General features: G+C 40.7%; 1 protein-coding gene across 14 annotated transcripts in view; it reads left to right on the forward strand.

Annotated features, from left to right (window-relative positions):
* clasp2 (cytoplasmic linker associated protein 2) overlaps positions 1-22,940 on the forward strand; it is a 570,512-nt gene that overhangs the window by 161,920 nt on the left and 385,652 nt on the right. For all 14 annotated transcript variants that reach the window (XM_078540120.1, XM_078540106.1, XM_078540107.1 and 11 more), the window contains exon 8: positions 14,162-14,299. In XM_078540120.1, coding sequence (XP_078396246.1) covers positions 14,162-14,299 — 138 coding nt within the window. The remainder of the gene's footprint in view (positions 1-14,161; positions 14,300-22,940) is intronic.

Consider the following 22,940-nt stretch of genomic DNA (forward strand, 5'->3'; position numbering starts at 1 on the left):
GTCTCGCCTTCAACATATATGGGAGGTGGAACATTTGACCGACCAGGTGTGGGTTGATAAATGAGTTTTGTTTTGGCGACATTCAAGGACAGGCCGAGTTTCTTGTATGCAGAATTGTAGAGATTGAGAGTGGCTTGCAAATCTGGTGCTGAGTGGAGAACGACACTGCCGTCATCCGCAAACTGTGAATCATGTTTATCTATGGACGTTAGTTCAGTTTTGGCAAAGAGGCAACTCAGGTTATTTAATAGTGACACCAGAGGCAGTTGATCTTTAAGGTGAATAGCCACTGTCAGGTAGATTGTCAATAGCATGAAGGCTATCACACAGCCTTCCTTGACCTCGGTCCTGTTTTTGAAGCTCTGTTTCAGATATCCCACTGAAGACTGTTGCAGTCATATCATCATGAAACAACTGCAGCTTTGCAATGAGCTTTCTTAGATATCCAAATCTATGGAGCACAATCCAGGGAACTTTGTGATTTCCTGAGTCAAATGCTTTGGTCAGGTTGATAGATACAATGAAGAGATCCTGGTGTTGTTCTGAACATTGCTCTTGGATTTGTCTGGCAACCAAGACTGGAGGTTCCTCTGGAAAGGTCTACAGCCACACTGTCTCTGAGAGGATTTCCTCAGCCACAGGAAGTAGGCCATTCAGGAGAATGTATATCAGGGTTTCCCCTGTGCACAAAAGGGAAATAATTCGATAGTTTTCACAGCATGAAGATGGTTGAAGTTGTTGCATTCCTGAAGTCCAAGGGGTATTTTTTATCCTCCCAAATCTATGGATTTAGTGCACAGAGTCTTGATGTGAACAAAAGTCTGCCAGCTTCACTTGTGTTGTCATAGCCTCCAGGGCTATGGGCTAAGTGCTGGAAAATAGGATTAGTGTAGCCTGATCTTCGTTGACCAGCGCGGACACGATGGGCCAAATGGTCTCCTGTGCTATAAACGTTTAAGTCTGAGCTTTGAAGACCTCAGCTGGAATACTATCTGTCCAACAGGCATCCTGCATGGATAGAGTGATACAGACATCACTTGGATCTTTGACACAGACAATGACATCATCCTGGAGGTGCCAATACTTTGATCTAGGATGCCTCCATGTAGTCTCCTGCTGGGAGAGGGCGCTGTTATAATGAGCAGACTTTGTCAGCAGGAGGATGCCATTTGCATTGGTTTTTCACGACCCCATTTTTCTCAGTGTTTCCACTTCAGGCATCAGAGTTTGATGTCTCTTTAGTGTTAACCCTGACATTAAGTCCTCCAAAAAGATGATCCTTTTCTTCTTTTGGGCTGGCAGTGAGGATTTCATCAAGGTCACGAGAGAACTTATCCTAATCATCTCATCAGAGTCAAGGGTCAGGCTTAAGCACCAATCACAGTGGCACATTGGTTATAGCTGTGCTTTAGATAAAGTGTCGTGCATTTACATTCATACAATTGACGAGGTGTCAGCTGTGGCTCAGTTCATAGCACCCTCGCCTTTGAATCAGAGGGTTGTGGGTTCATGTCCCACTCCCGGAAACCAAGAACTGTGAATGTACTCGAAAGAGTTACAATCTGTGACTGTTGATAACTCGAAAGAGTTACATTCATAAAATTGTGGAGTTCTGGCAGCATATCCAAGATCCAACTCCTGAAGGCAAAATCATCACATCAAAATCGGCCATGATCATATTGAAAGGCGGAGAAGGATCGCAGGGCCAAATGACCTACTCCTCCTATTTTCTAGGTTTCTACCTGTGGTCAGAAGGGTTGCTGTCAGCCTTTCCTTTGCAGTGGAAGGTGTATCCTCCTGTTTGTTCTTTCAACTGCCCCTCCCCAGGAAGGTGGATCTCGCTGAGGACACCAATGTCAATTTGGAGTCTTGATAGCTCACGGGATTGCAAGATTACAGTTCTTCTTTCTGGACGATAACTCTTGAGATTATCTATGAGTGCTCTAACATTCCTAGTTTCAAAATTTAGAGTTTTATTTTTGTCCAGAAAGAAGGTGATCTCACTTGGTGTGGTTCACCAGCCAGGAAAGAAGTGGACAGCCCATTTTAAGGGCTTCTAGCTGCTTCCCCATTTTGAGTAGACAGAGGGCAATCTGAAGAGGACTGCTTAGTCACAGTGCTGCTGACCAAAGATGGCTCTGTCCCAACGCAGGTGTTCAATGACCTTCATGTATCTGTCACCTCTCTGCAGATTCTTGCCTAGGGACTCCCATGGAGTTCAGAGCCCTGTCCTGTTAACCTGTTCTGCATCGCTCCAGGACTTGGCAGAAGCCTGTGTGTTACTTTGCTTGATGTGGGAACCTTAGGACACTGTCATTATCCACGCGATCTTGACTGGTTGGTGATCAGATTTCAGTGACATGTCAAGCCATGATGACTGGGACCTTGATGCTGCCTTCTTCTGCCTTTGCAGCCGGTGAGATGCACAGTTTTCCTTTGCCTATCTTCTGTTGAGTACTTTTCAGACCACACTTGGACTGGCACCTCCCCCCAATTTTACCATCATAAGTGGCCTTACCAGCAGCAAGGAACTCATGAAGACGTTACGCAAAGGATCGTTGGAGCACACAAGCCTCTTCATCACATCAAGGTGACGATCATTGGAGAAATTTTCATGGTTGAATAGTTCATAAAGAAAAGGGTAGAGAGTAATAGAAATTGTGCTTTAGGCACCAGAGGTAAGGGGAAAAGTAAAAGGTGTGAAGTAATTCAGCAATGACAGAGAAGTAAGAAATGTAAGGGTAAAGCATGAGGCAAAGAGAGAGAGTTTTTTTTAAAAGTTAATGTGCGATCCAAATGAACATTTTTTACATAAACGCATGGGCTATAAGGAACAAACTGAATGAATTTCAGGTGCAAATTCAACTTGAAAGGAAAGACATGGTAGCCATTACAAAGACATGGTTGCAAGACAGTCAGGACTGGATACAATATATACCAGGTTCTAGGGTCCAAATGGCTGCCTACTTCTTTTGGCTACAGGAATGAGAGAAAATAGTAGAGAGGAAGGAGTAAATGGCCTTTGTGATTAAGGATGAAATCACTTGAATAATAAGTGAGGCTTTAAGGAGAGGTAAGCAGGCAGTAGAAACTTAATGGGTAGAATTAAGAAATAGAAAATTATTTAAGACAAGCGGGACTGTTGTATGGGCCCTGGTGGCAGCTGTGAAGTGATAGATTATATAAATGCAAATATTATACAAGCATATACTAAAGGCAGAGTGATTTTATTGGTGGATTTTGTAAGACTCTAAAACAGGGGATCTCACTTCCTTCTGGGGTCCGGACCTAGTACAAGGTATCAATGACACAAAACAAACTTGGATACAATTTCTGCTTCTAATTCATGCTTCCATGGCTGCAGCAACAATGACCTTGTGGGCTATGTTACCCCTTTCTGACCCTGGTCCCTTGACATAAAAGGTAATACCTCTAATCAGGTCCTCCAATTGGGTTTCAGTGCCTTATCAACTCCTCCATGGCTATGCAAGACCACCTGCATATGGTCTCCTGCTCTCAGCAGGGTGGGTTTGGGAGGCGTCTCCAGGTGCGTACCAGCAATGGATGTAATATCTGCACCTTGATGAGGCAAGAAGAAAGCCATTTATACAAATCCAGAGAGGCCATTGTGTATGAGAATTGTGTGGACAGTGTGTGGTGGTGCAATTAGTCTGGGCTACTCCCTTAATAAAATGCCCCGATATGTCTGTGTGCATGTATCTCCCTGTTCAGTTAAAACTCTCTTTATTTTTAAAAAGTCCAATGTGAGCCCCTGTGATGATGTCTTCGGTCAGAGTCCTTCTCCGTTCATCCCAATGTCCTCTGCACTCCATGTTTGTACCACCCAATGAGCTCCACATACTGGTCCACACCACGACTGGTTACATTTTACATACAAACAGAAATACAAGAGATATTTAAAATGCCGTACAGCATAACAGAAATACAAGAGATATCAAAATGCCTTACAGACTTTAACTTCTTGCACTAGCACATGTCAGAAATGTAGTGAATTTCTTATGTGTGTCCTGGAAAATTTTCTGCAGCACTATTTCCTAGAATCAAAAAGGGGGAAATACAGTGTTAGGTTTAGCAATGATTAATGAGTCAGATTTAATAATCAGCCTAATGTGTTTGAACATTTATCTAATAGCAATCATAATATGATCAAGTTCAATGTAAACATAAAACAGCTACTAAGATTCTAGATTTAGGCAGGGCTAACTTCCAATGTCTTGAGAGAATATCTGCAGAAATTGAGGAATTTTTTTAGTAAAACAAAATAAGATCAGTGGGAGGTATTCAAAAATAATATTTAATGTGATCCAAAATAAGTTATTACCGTAAGAGCCAAGAGAAGAGACAACATGAAACGAAACGAAAAAACATGCACATTTAGCACCAATCCTGGCAAATAGGAAGGAATATAAGGAACAGGAAAGGGTGGTAAACAGCAAGAGCTGCAAGAAAGGAGAATTTTTAAAAAACTAGCAAGGGATATCAAAATGCGCACACAAAATTGCAATAATACTTGAAAGTGAGGGTGGTCAGGAGCCCTGTGGGCTCCTTGAAAGCTGTTAATAATATTGTCAATGGAAGTAAGGAAATGACAGATATGCTGAATAATTACTTGGTCATTATTTACAATAGAGGAAGAGGTCAACATGCCAGACATCCCAGGAAAATTCATATTGAATCTGAGACAGGGATTCATCCAAATTAACATCAGCACAATGACAAAAATGAAGTAAAAAAGGCACTAAAAGGTGTCAAATCTCCATTACCAGATTGTTTCCTTCCCAGGATTTTAAAGGAAGTAGGTGAGAATATTGCAAATGCCCTAACCATAATCTTCAAAGGCTCTCTCGATTAGGGAATCATTCCTTTCAGATTGGGAAATTGCACATGTCACACTACTATTTCAGAAAGGTTAGGGCGGAAACAGGGTACAGACCAGTTAGCCTAACATCTCTTGGGAATTTTGCTGGGGCCCCTTACTAAGGATAGGGTACTGAACACATGGAAATTTTCAGTTGACGAGAGAGCCGACAGGGATTTTTAAAGGATAGGTCATGCCTGACCAATCAGATTGAATTTTTTGAAGAGGTGACTAAAATAGTGGACAGAGAATGCCTGTGGTTGTTTGCTAAAGTTTGACGTCCATGGAATTGAAGACAAATTATTAACCTGGTTCGAAAATTGGCTGAGTGGCAGCAGACAGAGAATCGGACAATGAGCATATACTCTAATTGGCAGAATTTGGCTCATGTCCCAGAAGGATCTGTGTTGGGGCCTCAACCATTTAATGCACTTACCCATGTCTTAGGTGATAGAATAGAAAGCCAAGTATCCAAATTTGTTGAGGACACAGATAGATGGCATTATTATCAGTGTAAATGGAGATTTAAAAAATTACCGTGAAATAGTGATAGATTAAATCAACATGATACCTAAATTTTGTCTTCTGGAGCCATCTTGCATCAGAAGTCCAAATTGCATTCACGTTTCCACTACCAACCTCTTATTAGGATATGTGTAAGTGACTAAGTGAATCAACTGAACTCTTGTCAAGCCTCAAAGTCAGATCATGAACTCTAACATTTTATTAACATTTTTATAAAACTGTTAGTCAAATTATGTGACTATTTAGGCAGATGTTAACTGAAGGAATGAATAATTGAGGGCACAAAGACTGAAACATGCAATTACTGAACTGATTAACAAAATTGACATGAAGCTGCATGTCCAGGGTCATTGTCAGTGAGATTTGTATTTTTTTATTCATTCATGGGATGGCTATGCCAGCATTCATTATCCATCTCTAACTGACCTTGAGAAGGTGGTGATGAGTTGCCTCCTTCTATTACTGCAGTACACCTACAGTGCTGTTAGAGAAGGAGTTCCAGGATTTTGAGCCATCAACAGTGAAGGAACAGTGATATATTTGCAAGTCAGGATGGTGAGTGGCTTGGAAGGGAATTTGCAGGTTGTGGCATTCCCAAGAACCTGCTGCCCTTTTCCTTCGAAGTGGTCATGGTCGGTGGGTTTGGAAGGCACTGTCTAAGGAGGCTTGGTGAGCCCCTTTGGTACATCTTGTAGCTGGTACACACTGCTTCCAATGTGCGTTGCTGGTAGAGGGAGTAAATGTCATTGGAAGGGCTGCCAATCAAGCGGGCTGCTTTGACCTGGATGGTGTCAAGCTTCTTGCGTGTTGTTGGAGCTGCACTCATCCAGGCAAGTGGAGAGTATTCCACCACACTCCTGACTTGTGCCTTATAGATGGTGAACAGGCTTTTGGGAGCCAGGAGGTGGATTCCTCGCCTGTGACCTACTCTTGTCGCTACATTATTTACATGACTAGTCCAGTTCCATTTCTGGTCAATGGTAACCCCCAGGATCATGTTAGTGGGGGATTCAGCGACGGTAATGCCATTGAATGACTTCTTGGAGGTGGTTATTGCCTAGCACTTGTGTGGGGCCAATGTTTCTTGCCACTTGTTAGCCCGAGCCTGGATATTATCCAGGTCTTGGTGTGTTTGGACATGGACTGTACAGTACCTGAGGAGTCGCAAGTGGCGGTGAACATTATGTAATCATCAGCGAGCACCCCCACTCCTGACCTTGTGATGGAAGGAAGGTTAATGATGAAGCAGCTGAAGATGGTTGGGCCTAGGACACTACCCTAAGGAACTCTGCAGTGATGTCCTGGAACTGAGTCCTGGAACTGAGATGATTGACGTCCAACAACCACAACCACCTTCTTTGTGCTAGGTATGTCTCCAACCAGCGGAGAGTTTTCCCCTTGATTCCCATTGACTCCAGTTTTGCCACATTCAGCCAACTGCTGCCTTGATGTCACCTCGTCTCAGTATGTGACTCGATTCATTACCTGGTTGATAAATTAACATCTTCAGCTAGCAAGTATAGATTTTATTTAGTATATATTCAAATTATAATTTCAGTTTATATTGCTTTGCTTATAACTCCTAGTGTCATAGATTAAGCTTGTATGATCTCATCCATATATCCTTTGGGATGCCAGAGCAGTGATGTTCTTATTTGTTGGATCTTCTGTTTCCTGGGTAGATCCACCTTGCATGTTGGCAGCTACATTTGGAGAAAAGCTAGATAAAATGGTGCTTTCCTTTTTCACAGAGAAACATGTGCATCCAAGTATTACACTTAGACAATTGCGAGCCAGATGCTTGTGAATTTCCTTAAACTAATTACTTGCTCTCATACACTTATTCTCTTATCCTTTTCAGGAAGCTTTGGGATGCTTTTACACTTATTTTTGAAACAAATGTGCAATGGAAACTATCAAGAAGATTTAATGACTCCAGATAAACTATGAAACAAGCACACCCCACCCTGCCACAAAGACATGTTAGGTGGTTTATGTTCTTCCAGTGACTTCTCAGCTTTCAATAGCAAAGAAACTTTGGCATATCTTGTCTCTTGCTCAGATTTCCCAGGAGGGTGGAGGCTTGCTCCATTGCAATAGCACTTTGAGTCAGTGCAGACGTTGAATGGCCCAGAAGAGATTGCGAATTGTCGAGTACATGACTTAAACCATTAATTCTGCCACTCCAAATTTTTCTGAGTTGTTTTGTGTTGCTCTGCCATGAAAAGTTGGGTGGTTATCATTGCCCCACTTCCATTAAAATCCATGATGATCACAATTTTCTTATGTTCAAGCCACTGCCACTTGGGCTGAAAAATACTGGTCTAAGTGGCATGATTTCTTGCTTCTATATGAGTATGGGCAACAAGGAGCTAAAGTCAAGTCAATCTGAATGAAGAGACTCACCTGTACAAACTACAGCTGTGGCACTTATCATTGACAGCACAATTCCATTCCAACATTTCTTAGCAAGCAATTATGCCTTAGTCAGAATTCAATTGTTTTAAAATAGTGTTGTCCAGTAGTCATGCTTATACCGTAGTACATCCGTAAGTCATACAAGCGCTTCATAAGTGTATTCTGTATATGTTAATGGTATCCAGCCCTTCTTGAAATATTCACTGCTAATTTTTTCAATTACCCCTGCAATGCACAGAATTTATTTTAACTGGTTGACTAATCCGTTGAGAACTGTTCTATTACACAGGGTAAAACCCATAGCATGTGCAGTCTAAATCAATTGATAGCTGTCAGCTGTGCATGAAAAAAAACACTTAATTTAAGTCTGATTCTTTGAATGACCCCTTACAAGGAATTGACAACAAAATGTTGACAGACACGTGAATACCATCCTAGTCACCTGTCTGCCCTACTTTGAAGTTTGAGTTGCTTTGTGACATGGAAGAAACTAGTTGTGACATCCAATTGTTTAAATATTTTGATCAACAGTTAATGGAATACAGATCTGAATCATAGATTCAAACAAATCTTCCTAAAATTCACAAACCTATTAAATGTTCATGTTTACTGACATTTTACTGTTAATTTAATGACAAAGATAATTACAAAGGAATGGAGAAATGAGATAGGTTGCATCTTTCTGCACATTGATGTAAAGTTTGTGGATGTTTTAGGTGATTAAAAAACACATTTAACCGGACCTCTCAAACATCTAAAGTAAGGTTGAGAATTGGGTTTCATTGTATTGACCCATTTTATGGACACATCCGTAGTTTTTTTCAATAGAAACAAAGACAGCTCTGTAAAGCCAATTCCTTTATTACAGAGATTCTAACAGGACTTGGAATTGTCACTGGCCTGCACATCGATTGTGTTTTAATCATGCATTGATTATGTGGCTCCTGAGGAAGTTATCCATGGTGAGACTGATGCGCTAGACATGAGAATTTACAAAGCATGATCCTGATTGGGCCATTGCAGGAAAACCTGTGCCACTATCTCCAAGTTGAGGCTTGCCATTTAGGTCTGAGAAAAGCACTGACTCAGCTATTTCATTCGAGTATCTAGTTTATGTCCCTTGGACTTTGGGAAAGCTGCCAAAAACTCCATTTTGAATTCACCTATAAGGCCTTTTGAGAGTCTCTTCATTAGCATGTTCTTGGCCATGTCTGGAATTCTTATGAAAGAAAAGTCTCACAACTGGAAGCAGCTTACCTTATTTTAATGTTCATGTGTGTGTAGGTAAGATTAGTTCTGACATACATGCAGAGTGAAAAACTTCCATGATGCGCAGATATTTTAGTACTTACATTTTGTGTTTTATAAGCCTTTTTGGATGTTCAAAATTGCATTTCCAGGTTATCAAAATTCCTTTTTGAACATTGTTCTGTGGTTGCAGTGTGTCCTAGCTTTTCTGATGTGTTTGATATTTTCCCATTGTCTGAAGGTGATAAAACAGATTTTTCACATGTCCTTTTCTTTAGAAATCTTGAAGAGCTAAATCAATATTATGGGGCATATCAGGAGAAAAGACATGGAATTATAGAATGGTTTCAACATAGAAGGAGACATTTGGTCCATTGTGTCCGTGCCAGCTCTCTGCAAGTGCACTTGTCCCACAGTCCCACTTGTTATGATCCCAGCTGATGTTACTACTTGTCAAGTCAGATCCAAGGATGGAACCTGGCCTGATGGATCTTAACTTTTATTTTTTGTTCAGAAACTTGGAGGGTAGCTGGTGAACAGAGTCACAGAGTCTACTGATGAACTTTTAACAAAAGAATAAAGCATGTATTAAACAAGAAAAGATGAATGATATTAGACTACTCCTTCTCTCACAACTTTACAGATATATACGGATCCTTAAGAATAACACAAGTTAGAAAATCTACCTTATACTCTTAAGTTCCCAATACAGTCCATGTAAACTAATAAATGAATTGTGGTTGGATATAACACACTCTGAAACCATGTGGCAGATGCCACCCAAATCAGATGCTTTGGATCTCCCATCAACTCCCCCCAGATGCTTGTTATACTGTGAGCCAACTGGTCTCACTGAACTCCATCTTTCACATGATGGTTTCCAACCTGTGCTTTCCAAGAACTCACTTTGGAATCTTCTCACAAACGATGCTTTCTCTCGGGTGTCTTCCACAAGGATCCACCTCCAAGGTTTCGATCTCTCTTTCCAATGTTCCCCTCCTCTGAATTGCCACGTGCATTCAAGCTTTGCCTTCCATGCACTCTCTCAGATACTGAGTCATGCCAACAGAACACCATTGCTTCACAGGCCTATAGTAAGGAGTCTCACCCACCTTTGGCTGTCTCCTCGGATCTTCTGGCTTCTTGCAAACCCACTTTGCCTTAATTGTGCTCCCCACAGGTTTCTGTTTTTAATTCAGAGTTATTTTCTCTGCTCCTTCCTTTAACTTCCACTGAACAGGACCTATTCCATTCCTGTCCCTTGTCCTTTGACTTGACTGTCTTCTTGGGACCTGTCTCCTGTTCCACTGCCTGGTTTTGGGACATTTCTTTTTTGTCCAGCAACTCCCTGCAGCTCCCCCTCCTGTGTTCAGCTGCTCCTGGCACTTTCTTCCAACTGAACGAAAACTGCTTTCTATCTCTTGTTGTCTGTCTGGGGGCCTCCTGTTGCTAGGCAACATCATAGTTTTTTCAACTTTGTTTTAACTTCCCTAAACTACTCATCCGATTGGTAATGCAGCTTTCCACTTCAAGGGAAAATGTTGGTATACAAAAAGAACTTCAGACTTGCTGTCTCCACTCTAAAGTGAAATCAAAATCCAAACTTCACCCTTCTTAACACACAAATAAAAAAAATAATTAATTAAGAGCGGGAGAGTTTACTGGTCAGCCATATTCTAGAAGACAATGGCAAATCATTGCAGCGCTTTGCCAAGCATAATCATGGACCAATCTAATGGAAGTCCATGGTCACCAATGCCCTCTTGTCACAGTACCTGAAGGAGGAAGAGGAAAATGAACGGAAAGTGCTTTAAAATATTCTGTTATGGAACTCTAGAGCTGGCTTCAACAGTTTCTCACTGAATTTTATAGATGTATTCTCTCTCCATTCTGTTCCTGAGAATACTGTCGAAGCTCAGGCAGGATTTTATAATGCTGATAATTGTGGGCTGAAGAAAGCCTCAAGGATGACTCAGATTCCCAAGATTTTCTTGAAGCCGATTTTGCCCACTGATTTCCACTCCCTAGCGTCACCTGACTTCACCCCTGTCTCAACTCATCTGTTGCTGAGACCCTCATTCATGCCTTCATTATCTCTCGTCTCAACTATTCCAACACACTGCTGCCTGGATGACTATGTTAGGCTGTTGCTTGACTGGTAAGACAGCTCTAGCTCCCAGATGTTTGCAGTCTTTGAGGCGATTACCGTTGGCTTGCTAGGCCATTTCAGAGGGCATTTAAGAGTCAACTACATTGCTGTGGGTCTGGAGTCACACGGAGGCCAGACCAGGTAAGGACAACCTAATTCCTTCACTAAAGGTCATTAGTGAACCATGATGGATTTTCACGACAGTCAATAATGGTTTCATGGTCATTTGAACTGAGACTGACTAACCTTTTAACTCCAGATTTATTAGTTGAATTTAAATTCCACTGTCTGCCGTGGTGGTATTTGAACCCATGTAACTACTCCAATGACATTACCACTATACCACCGCCTCCTCTTTTCTGGTCTGTTGTAGTTCAGCTGCACACCAATGATATATTAAGCAGTATTGAAGTTGGTATATGAGAAGTAGTGCGATTTGATAGTTTCTTAATTAGCATTAGATTTTATGCATTCGATTAAATTCTTAAATACTGAAGTACAAAAGTTGAATGTTTGCTGATAGATTGCTAAATTTATTACAATTTGAATGAACTTAAGACATCTAGTATTTCTTAATTTCACTATAGTATATTATTTTTCTATTCTGTATTGTCCTTTGCATCACTGAAACTGGATAAGTATACAGAATTGCATATTAAAAACCTCTACTTTCAACACTTATTAAGATTGCATTGCCACCCTTCCCACTCATGTTGCATTGTCTCTGGTGCCCACCAAGGATTTGTGCTTGCAGCGACCCCAGCCATCCCTTATCTAAATGCTGCCCCTTAGTAACATCATTCAAAAGCACAGCATTAGCTTTTACATGTATGCTGCTGACACCCAGCCCTACCTCACCACCACCTCTCTTGACTCCTCCACTGTTGCTAAATTATCAGAATGCTTATCCAACATCCAGTACTGGATGAGCAGAAATTTCCTCCTATTAAATATCTGGAAGACTGAAGCCATTGTTTTCGGTCCACACTGCAAACTCTGTATTACCTAGCTGCTGACTCTATCCCTCTCCCAGGCAATAGTCTGAGACTAAGCTACTGTGTTTGCAATATTGTTGTTATGTTTGACCCCTGAGATGAGCTTCCAACTGCCTATTCACACCTCACTAAGATCTCCAATTCCACCATGTCAACATCATCCGACTTTGCCCATGTCTCAGTTTACCTGCTGCTGAAATCCTCGTTATACGTTTGTTATCTCTAGAATTAACTATTCCCAATCCTTGCTGGTTTCCCGTGTTCTATCCTGCATAAACTTGAGACCATCCAAAACTCTGCTGCCCGTGTCTTTAACTCGCAGCAAATCCTAGTCACCCATCACTCTGTGCTTGATGACTTGTATTGTCCCCCGGTCAAGCAACGTCTTGACTTTAAAATTCTCATCCTTGTCTCAAATCCCTCCAAGACCTTGCCCCTCCCTAACACTGCAATCTTCTCCAGCCTCTCAACTCTTGAGTTATCTGCACACATCTCATCCTGGCCTCTTGAGCAGCGATTTTAGTCGCTCCATCATTGGCGGATGTGCCTTCAACTGCAAAGACTGGAAGCTCTGGAATTCTCTCCCTACACCCCTCTGCCCCTCTAGCTCGTTTTATTCCTTTCAGACACTCCTTAAAACTTACCTCTATGGCCAGGCTGTTGGTCATCTGACAATATCTCTTGGTGTGGCTCGGTGTTATAGTTTGTTCTGTCATAACCCTGCAAAGTGCCTTGGGATGTTTTATTACATTGAAGGTGCTATAGAAGGATAAGTTGTTAGTGCCATTGTATTGAGCTTTACAGAACTGATCGGATGCAAAACACCACCACTGGGGCACGCCCTGTTCATTTGGATTCATTAATTAAATCTCAGCTTCAGCATCACAAAACCCAAAGCACATGCTTGTGTAGTTAAGTCAGCACAGCTGTGCTGTAGGCCCACAAATAAAAAATCTTTCCAAGGCACAGGCAGCAATATTGTACTTTGTGTCATGCAATATTTATTAGTTGGTTAAAAAGAAAAGCTGTTTCCAGCTTAATGTACAAAATGAAAGGTGCCCAACGAATGAGAGATGTTTTATTATTGATTATTTAAGTAACATTAGCTATGCAGCTGAAAGAGGCTAAAGGAAATAGGATGTAGAAAACGATATAGATTCTATACTTGAAATAAGATCTAGCACTGAAGTCAACTGAGCAGGTTGAATGTAGTAGAATCTGCAATAAAGAAATTGCAGTTGTGTATGAGAACAGGATTTATATGCATGAGGAATTTTCACCTCCTATCTGGCACTGGCTGTCTGAGATGATGTAATCTTTTAGCTGATTGGCTGCTGAGCACCTAGTGAAGGGAGAAAGGGTAAAGATGCCGGAATAAGCCTCTGTTGTATTCATGGCGAGTATATTGAGATGGGGACCTGAATTGATTGTTATTGAAAATTGACTTAAACTTGTCATGTGACCTATTGGGAGCTTCTTGCATGAGAGGAATTGACAGCATTTTTTTAAAAAAGGAATGAGACGGCTGATTTGCAAGAGGATCTGTGCCTGTAAGTTGCAGAGTCTGGGTGGAAAAGGCAGAGAGCTAGTGACACAAAGTGGGAGGATGTGTAGGCTGGAGCACAGACAAAAGCAGCAGAAACAAGGATTTGCTTCACACATGCATTTTGGTATTTAAAACAGGATTTGAAATGTCAGTAGAATAGACTGATATGCAGCTTTTTACCATTCTGTGTTGAAGCGCATGATACAATCAAAGGCTAGATTAATGCTACTTCGCCAGGGTGGGTATTTTTTCATATTCACTTTGCAGTCACAATTGTCATGGAGAATGAAAATCATAGTCATGGTGATTGGTATTTGTTTTTCTTTAGTAAGAACTGGAAATAATAATTGATTATTCAAGGTTTACTGTAGCTTTAATATTTTTGGTGTTTTTTTTTAAAGACAAAAGCTTTGATGATGAGGAGTCTGTGGATGGAAACAGACCATCAGCCAATTCTACGTTTAAGGCATCTACGAAGAAAATGGGAAGTGCAAGCATGGGCGGCAAAAGATCAGCCTCTGTACCCGGATCTAAATCAGGTACTGTGAGACTGATTTTTTTTAAAATTGCATTTAATAGTGTGACTTGTCTTGCAAGTACAGATTCAATTAGCGTGATTACTGAAGGGGCAGTTTACGTTTTTGTGAAAAAAGATGAAAAGGCAAATAATCGCCTGTTCAGCTTATTTTTCTGAAAATTTTTCCCTGTATTTGATGAGGTCTTTAAATAACTAGAGGTGACTTTCCCATGGGCAGATGTTTGACCATATTTATTTTTGGGCTTGCTGGAAACGTTGTGTTGAGAAACTGTTCAGTTTACAAAGCAGTAGCAAATTTCTTGAACCTTAAGAAAATGCGTTGTCTGCTAAATTGTATCTCCTGTACTAAATCAATTGCTAGTGCAGTATTGACCAAAAGAGAGAAGAAATGCAGGGGTATAGTTTGTTCTAAATACTGTCCTTTTCTTGGATTTTTTTAAACGTGTATTTTCCTGTTGTTTCTTGTGACCCTTGCGCAGTGTTTCCCTCCCTACCAGACCATATCAATGATTTCAGTTCCGGAGAGCATCTTTGCGGGTCTTGTGATTGCACAGTAAGGAATGTAAAGCTTAACTCTAAACTGGCCTAAGGGCCACTCTGCACTCTACTAACCCAGGCCGCTCTGAAACAAGCTGGAAAATTTGCTTTATGTCCTGAGTTAGCTGGCATTTGGTAGTTTCATAACAAGACACACAGACCTCGGCTTCACAGTGGCTAGGAAGCCACTCTGAAACCAGCCCACCCAGGTAAAGCATGTTTCAGGTGTACACATGTGCATGGTTTCCTTGATCACCAAATCCAGTGTCCTTCAGTTGATATGAAGTTGCAGCTCCTTTACTTGTGATAGTGCTGCTCAGTGATGCTGTCTGTAGCCAGCATAATTGGAATATTTTAAGGGGTAGGGAAACAGTACGTGTCTTCACCTTGACCGAGAAATTGCTGTAGTTCTACAAGGAAAATTCCAACTGAGAGCATAATTTTCTTCTTAAAAAAGCATCCCAAATCCTGTACACTTGTTATATCACATAAATTGATGCAAGTGTGCAAAGGAATTTTCCGTGTCCGTTTATGTTGCTGTCACGTGGAGGTAGTTAATGTATATTTATTCAGAGATATGTGGATATAAAATAGATAATGCAGGTGCTGAGCTTTGTTTGTGACTGTAACTTTCACTGTTCAAATATGATACTTTTTGACCACGACAGAGCTGAAAGTGATCATTTTTGATGGAAAATGTGCACCATAGCTTCCATTTTATTAACTTTTCAAACTGTAGCAGTTGATTTACATGATTACATGCACCAACTATGTTTTACAAATGATTTCAGTGCAGATCTACTTTACTGTAGATTTGACATTTCTATGGCAACCAAGATGCTGGAATACTGTTCCCAAAAGCATATAGTATACTTAGTTATTTTTGAAGCAGGCATTTTGTGTATAACTACTGGTTGTAATATCACAGTGTTGCACTCTTAGCAATTTTATTTTGTAATTTGGTCCATCCATTATGTTCTCTGTGGAATATGATTGATTTACGGTCAATCTTTTGACCTGACGGACCAGTTGGATATTTTCCAATGCAGCAACAGTTTGAAGGTCTGACTTTTGACTCAATTCTTGGTTTTAGTCTTCCTGAACTTGGGCTGTAGGTTTTGTTCTTCTCTGCTTTTTTCCACTTCCTCCCATACCTGTTATGAACTTTGCACATTTACTTTCATATCTTTACTTTGACTTAAGTTTTGAGTCCAACTTGAAACCATTGTATTTAATTTCACTGCTTTATAAAAAGAAACACACTCGGCATAGGAACCCAGGCATCATAAATGAGAAAAGGATAGAGCAAGTAATTAGAGACTTGTCAGCCTAACCTTGGTGGTAGACAAATTATTGGAAAAATTCAATATATTATTTCAATTCAATACGCTTTATTATCCTTGTGGAAATTTGCTGTGGGTAAAATTGCTTCTGCATAACCAACAAGAAAGGAAGAAAGAATTACGTAGCAATATAACAAACTGTGTCACTACAGCACAGCACCAGCATCACAACCAGAGAGAGTAGAAAAGATAGTTAGAAAAAAAGAGTTTTATGTCTTCATGCTCCCTCCCCAGCACAGATACGTCTGATGACTACCTCTAAATTGGTGATGTGCTGTGTTTTCCAGACATCCTCTGTACCAGGCATTGATAGTATATTGAGGAGAATGGATTTGAGGCAATTATAGAGTTTTAGGAAGCACTCTGATCCCAGATAGACCCAGTGGGTTGGCAAACACTGGTTTATCCTTAATATCCTGTTATCCTTCCACTGCCAAAAAGCTTCAGGCCAAGAAGGTTACCTCCTTTTTCTGGCCCAAGCCGCTCCTGTACAGAGTTATTGCGGCCCAAAAGCCTGCTGAGTGGCAACAGCTCCGATGCAACAATTCGTATCTCCTAAGCCGTGCACTTGCAGGTCTGATGCTAGCCAACAAACCGATCTGGGAAAAGGGTTATTAGGGGGGTATACAATGCATTCAGCACCCCGGAGTTGCGATTGATGCAGCCAAGCCAAACCATGCCGCTCCATGACTGACCAAGGGGCTCCATCTCCCTGTTTGCACGGGGTCTTTCAAACTGCCACCATCTTCAGGTCCTGAGTGCTGTTATTTGGGACTATATAAATCATTATTTAGAAAAGCACAGATTAATCAAGGACATTCAACCTGGATTTGTTAAGGGAAGGTCATGTCTGATGAACTTGATTGAATTTTTTGAGGTAGCAAAGAGGATGGATGAGGGTAGCACATTTGATGTTGTAGCCTGCATGAAATTCAGTATGGTAGTATGGTAGACTGATCAAAAAGTAAAAGTTAATGGAACCTAAAGGAAAGTAGCAAGTTGGATGCAAAATTAACTCACTGGCAGGGAGCAATGGGTCGATAGGTGTTTTGGGACTGGAAGGCTGTTTCCAGTTAGCTTCTGCATAGGCCCCTACTGGGCCCCTTGCTTTTAATGAGAAATATTAATGATTTAAAATTAGATGTGAGCACATGATTAAGAAGTTTCCAGATGAAATGAAAATTTTGTGTAGTTTTGGTGAGGAAGATAACTATAGACTGCAGGAAGATATCCATCGATGAGTCAGGTGGGCAGAAAAGTGGCAAATGGAATTCAACCTGGAGAAGTGTGAGGTAATGCATTTGGTGAGAGCAAACAAGGCAAGAAAATGTGCAATCAATGGTTGGGTTCTGAGAAGTGTAGAGCGATAGAGGAATGTTGCATTGTATGTCCACAGATCTCTGAAAGTAGTGGGACAAGTAGATAAGGTAGTGAAGAAGGCATCAGGATACCTTCCTTTATTGACTGAGGCAAAAAGTATAAGAGCAGGGAGTTTATGCTTGACCTGTATAAAATACCAGTTAGACTACAGCTAGAATATTGCATACAGCCCTGGTCAGCATATTACTGGAAGGATACTACAGAGAGGGTACAGAGGAGATTTATGAGGATGTTGGCAGGATTAGAACATTTTAACAAGGAGGAACAATTTAACAATTTTAACAATTGATGGAAGGATTAGAGGGAAGTTGAGAGAAAATATTTTCACCCAGAATGTGGTGGGGATCTGGAGCTCAGTGTCTAAACCAGTGTTAAAGACAGATACCCTCATCACATTTTAAAAAAAAAAGAAATACTTGGATGTGCAATGGTAGGGCTACGGACTAATGAGCTGGAAAATGGGATGCTAGTGGACAGCTCTTTTCATTGAATATGCACACAATGGGCTGAATGACCTCCTGAGCTGTAAATTTTGTGTTTCTAAATTGGCATAAGATATATAATTTTTTTTAAAGTGGAGCTGAGCAGGTTCACACAGGCAAAACTGAACTAAGGCAGAGAGGACAAGATCATCATCGAGGTCTGGGAGAAGAAACCTAATCTTTGAAATGAGTAAAGAAGTGAGAGCGAGCAAAAGATGAAAGAAAGAGGAGAGAAGGTAAATAAAAAACATGAGAGAAAAGGTGAGGGGATGAGAGAAAATAAAGGAAAGAACTGAAAGAATGGAAAAAAATCTGAAGCAAAAAAGTTGTCTCCTCTTTCTGCCCCCTTAAGTTCATTTTTCTATTGAGTTGTCTGGCCTGGATAGGATGTGAATAGATGGCAGGAAGTGAATGCATGAGCATAATTTGTGTAATATGTCGGAGAAACTATGACATTTGCAGAGATATATATATGTGTGTGTATATATATATATATATATATATATATATATATATATATATAGTGTGTGTGTATGTGTATCCAACGAAATTTCACACCAACTGTGACATGTTCCATGAAGATCGAATTCATATTTTTGTAGTTGACACATCTTCAACTTGTCCAGAACTTCATTCCACATAACCTGCCATGCATTAAATCCCACTCACCTATCACCCCTGTCCTTTTCGCCTTTATATCTGCTCCAAATCTCCCAACAGATCAAATTAAAAATCTTCGCCCTCATTTACAGGTGCATTCAATGCTGTACTGCTGCAACCACCTCCAGCCGTACCCATCAACCCATATTCTTTGCTTCCACTGACTGTCCTCCGATGCACCCTATTCTTCCACTCTACTCTTGTGACAGAGCATGATGCCAACTGAACCATCCGATTTGATAACACTTCGCTCCCATTTTAAAAAATTGCTCATTAAACCTATCGCTTTAAATGTGTTTTAATTTATCTCATAACTCTGCCCTTTTGGCATATAGCTGTTATTTCTCTGAAACACCATGGGATGTTTTGTATATTTTTGGTGATGTTTTATTTTAAAATCTAGTACCTCATGTACAGTGACGGTGAAAAGAAAGAAAGAAAAAGACTTGCATTTATATCACGCCTTTTAGAACCACTGGACATCCCAAAGCACCTTTCAGCCAATAAAGTACTTTTGAAGTGTAGTCACTGTAGGAAATAACAATGTCATAATGACCACACAACCTGTTCTTGTGATGTTTATTGAGGGCTGTATATTGGCAGGGACACTGGGGATAGCTCTACTGCTTTTCTTTGAAATAAAGCCACTGGATCTTTTACGTCCACTGAAGTACTGTATTTGAAGTTTCTGCCAGACCGTTGCGCTCAAGTGTGAGAATGGGATTTGAACCAACAACCTTGTGACTCAGAGGTGAGAGTCCTACTAACTGGGCCACAGCTAAGTCAATATATCTCTACCTCCAAATCTAATGATACAAACCCCGTAGAGACCGATAACTCTTTAAAAAGAAAGGAGTCCCCATGGCACAATGGAAAGCAAACCACAGGGTAAGATTTCACTTCTAAGAGCTTTATTGGAACAAACCAGCTAAAATCAACATAACTCAAACAGTAATTCACAGGTGAAAAGGTAAATTTCACTTTAAATAGTCGATACAACATAGATTAACCTCACATAGTTACAACTGCACTCATATTACTTCATGCACAATTGTAATATCATGTGTAATCTTGCAGTCTTTCCAACTGGGCCTTCGTTTTGTGGAATCTTTCACTTCCCATCCAGTCGCTTTGGGTCTTGAGTCGCATTTAGCAGCAAGTGTATTTCACCTGAAGATCCTGGACATGGTTACCATCAACAAGGCACATGACTACGAACCATCTTTTCACTTGCATCATGACAGTCCTTATGGCACAGACTCCCCAGAGACTTGCTTCTCCATTCCTTTTAAATGGTTTGGTGGGCCGTGGGACTATTTCAACAGCAGCAAAGGATATTGTCTGATCCACAATCCCTCACGCTTCGTGTCTTTAGTGTTCTGTCCTTTCCAACTGTATAACACACAGTAACACAAATTCTGCTGTATTTTTGAGACCTGCCTCAACGGTGTGGTCTGTTTGAAGATTGTCAAACAGAAAACTACCCCATCTGGAGAGAGCATTGCTCGTTTTCTCTTTTCAGAGAAACCTCAGATCATATGGGCATTTCTTGAAACCAAATGATGTCATAATCGGGAAACCAATTACCCTTCTTTAAAAATATTGCTCACCATGTTTTGTTCATAGAGATATCGCACAAAAGAAAATACGGGCTTTTCCCAGTACATGGGTCAGCACATTAAATGGAATCAAAATAGTAAAAAAAACAAGTTTGCATTCATCCTACCCTACCTCATCTAATGACTCCACCTTTCCCCTTCGATTCAGTTCCTTTCTTTTTTATGAAATAAGCAATTTCCCACATTGCTCAAAATCTGTCCTGGAATTGCATTGTGGAATGAGGATGTTAGTATTCAAAATGGATGCAAATTGCTTGGTGTGTAATGCCTGTGCTATATGACGTGATCTTATTACTATAAGTTCAGAATTAATTGAATGCCATTGTCGTTAGTCCCTCAAAATAAGGATGACATCTGCCAGGCTTCATGATTTGTGTGTCTTCAGATGACTCAGCAGGCCAACCCTGGAGTCACAGGTCTTTGGGCAGAGAGGAAAGATTTGATCTGAGGAAAGGGGATTCTTGAGCAAGGGTTCTGCGCTCTCTCCTTTTGCTTTTCTTGTTTCTTCACAGCAGAGTTCATGCGATCAGTTTCCAACTGTGTTGTGGATTGTTGGATGAGGTGTCACCACCTGGCACAGTTTGCATCAAGATCCTCCCATGCATACGAATATACATACCAACCTATGAATTAGGATCAGGAGTAGGCCACTCAGCCCCTCGAACCTGCTTTGCCATTCAATAAGATCATGGCTGATCTGATTGTAACCTCAAGTCCTCATTCCCACCTACTCCCAATGACCTCTGGCTTAAAAACATTCAAAGACACTCATCCTCAAAAGACGGTGGAAATGGAGTTCCAAAGACTCACTGCCCTCAGAGAAAAAAATTCTCCTCATCTCTGTCTTAAATGCGCGACCCCTTGTTTTTAAATCATGACTCCTCTTTCCAGACTCACCCACAATTGGAAATATTCTTTCCACATCCACCCTGTCAAGACCCCTCAGGATCTTATGTTTCAATCAAGCCGCCTCTTACTCTTCTAAACTCCAGTGGATACAAGCCTGGCCGGTCCAACCTTTCCTCATAAGACAACTGCCCATTCCAGGTGTTAGTCTAGTAAACCTTCTCTGAACTGCTTCCAACGAATTTACACCCTTCCCTAAATAAGGAGACCAATACACAGTACTCCAGATGTAGTCTCACCAATGCCCTGAATAACTGAAGCATAATCCCTCTACTTTTGTACTCAATTGCCTTCGCAATAAAAAATAACATTCTGTTAGATTTCCTAATTATTTGCTGTACCTGCATACTAACCTTTTGCAATTCATGCACGAGGACATCCAGATCCCTCTGCATCTCCGAGCTCTGCAATCCCTCACCATTTAGATAATATGCTTTTTTATTTTTCCTGCCAAAATGGACAATTTCACATTTTCCCACATGATACTCCATTTGCTGGATCCTTGTACACTCACTTAACCTATCTATATCTGTTTGTAGCCTCCTTATGCCCTCTTCACAACTTAGTTTCCTACCTATCTTTATATCATCTGCAAATTTAGCAACCATACCTTTGGTCCTCCATCCATATTATTTACATAAGTTGTAAAATGTTGAGGCCCCAGCACTGATCCCTGTGGCACATCACTTGTTACATCCTGCCAAACAGAAAAAGGCCCATTTGTGCCTACTGTTTCCTGTTAGCTAGCCAATCTTCTATTCATGGCAACATGTTACCCCCATACCGTGAGCTTTTATTTTCCGCAGTAACCTTTGATGTGGTACCTTATCAAATGCCTTCACGAAATCTAAGTACAGTACATCCATCAGTTCCCCCTTATCCACAGCACATGTTGTTACTTCTAAGAACTCCAATAAATTGGTTGAACGTGATTTCCCTTTGACAAAAATATGTTGACTCGGCCTGATTACCTTGAATTTATCTAAGTTCTCTGCTATAACGTCTTTAATAATAGCTTCTAACGGTTTTCCCTTTGACAGATGTTAGGCTAACTGGCCTGGAGTTTCCTGCTTTCTGTCTCCCCTTTTTGAATATTTGCTATTTTCTAATCTAATGGAACCTTGCCCAAATCTAGGGAATTTTGGAAAATTAAAACCAATGCATCTACTATGTCACTAGGCCCTTCTTTCAAGACCAGAAGGTGAAGCCCATCAGGACCCTGGGACTTGTCAGCCCGAAACTCCATTTGCTCAGTACCACTTGCCTGTTGTTTGTAATTTTGCCGAGTCCCTCCCTCCCTCCTTCCAATTCCTGATTTACACCTATTTCTGGCATGTTACTTGTATCCTCTATTGTGAAGACTGATGTAAAATACCTGTTCAGTTCACCTGCCATCTCTTTTTCCTGTATTAATTCGCCATATTCTCTTTCTATAAGACCGACGGTCACTTTGACTTTTTAAAATATCTATCAAAAGTCTTACTATCTTTTTATATTGCCAGCTAGCTTTCTCTCGTACTCTAAATTTTCCCTCCTCAGTAATCTTTTAGTCATTCTCTGCAGTTTTTTTATATTCTATTGAATCTTCTGGCCTGCCACCCATCCTTGCTTTTTCTTCAACTTTGATACTATCTTTAACTTGTTTAGTTAACCACAGGCAGTGGGTCCTCTCCTCAGAATTTTTCTTTCTTGTTGGAATTTATCTATCCTGTGTA

This window comes from Cetorhinus maximus, chromosome 4 (assembly GCF_964194155.1).
Source record: "Cetorhinus maximus chromosome 4, sCetMax3.hap1.1, whole genome shotgun sequence".
Classification (NCBI taxonomy): Eukaryota; Metazoa; Chordata; class Chondrichthyes; order Lamniformes; family Cetorhinidae; genus Cetorhinus; species Cetorhinus maximus.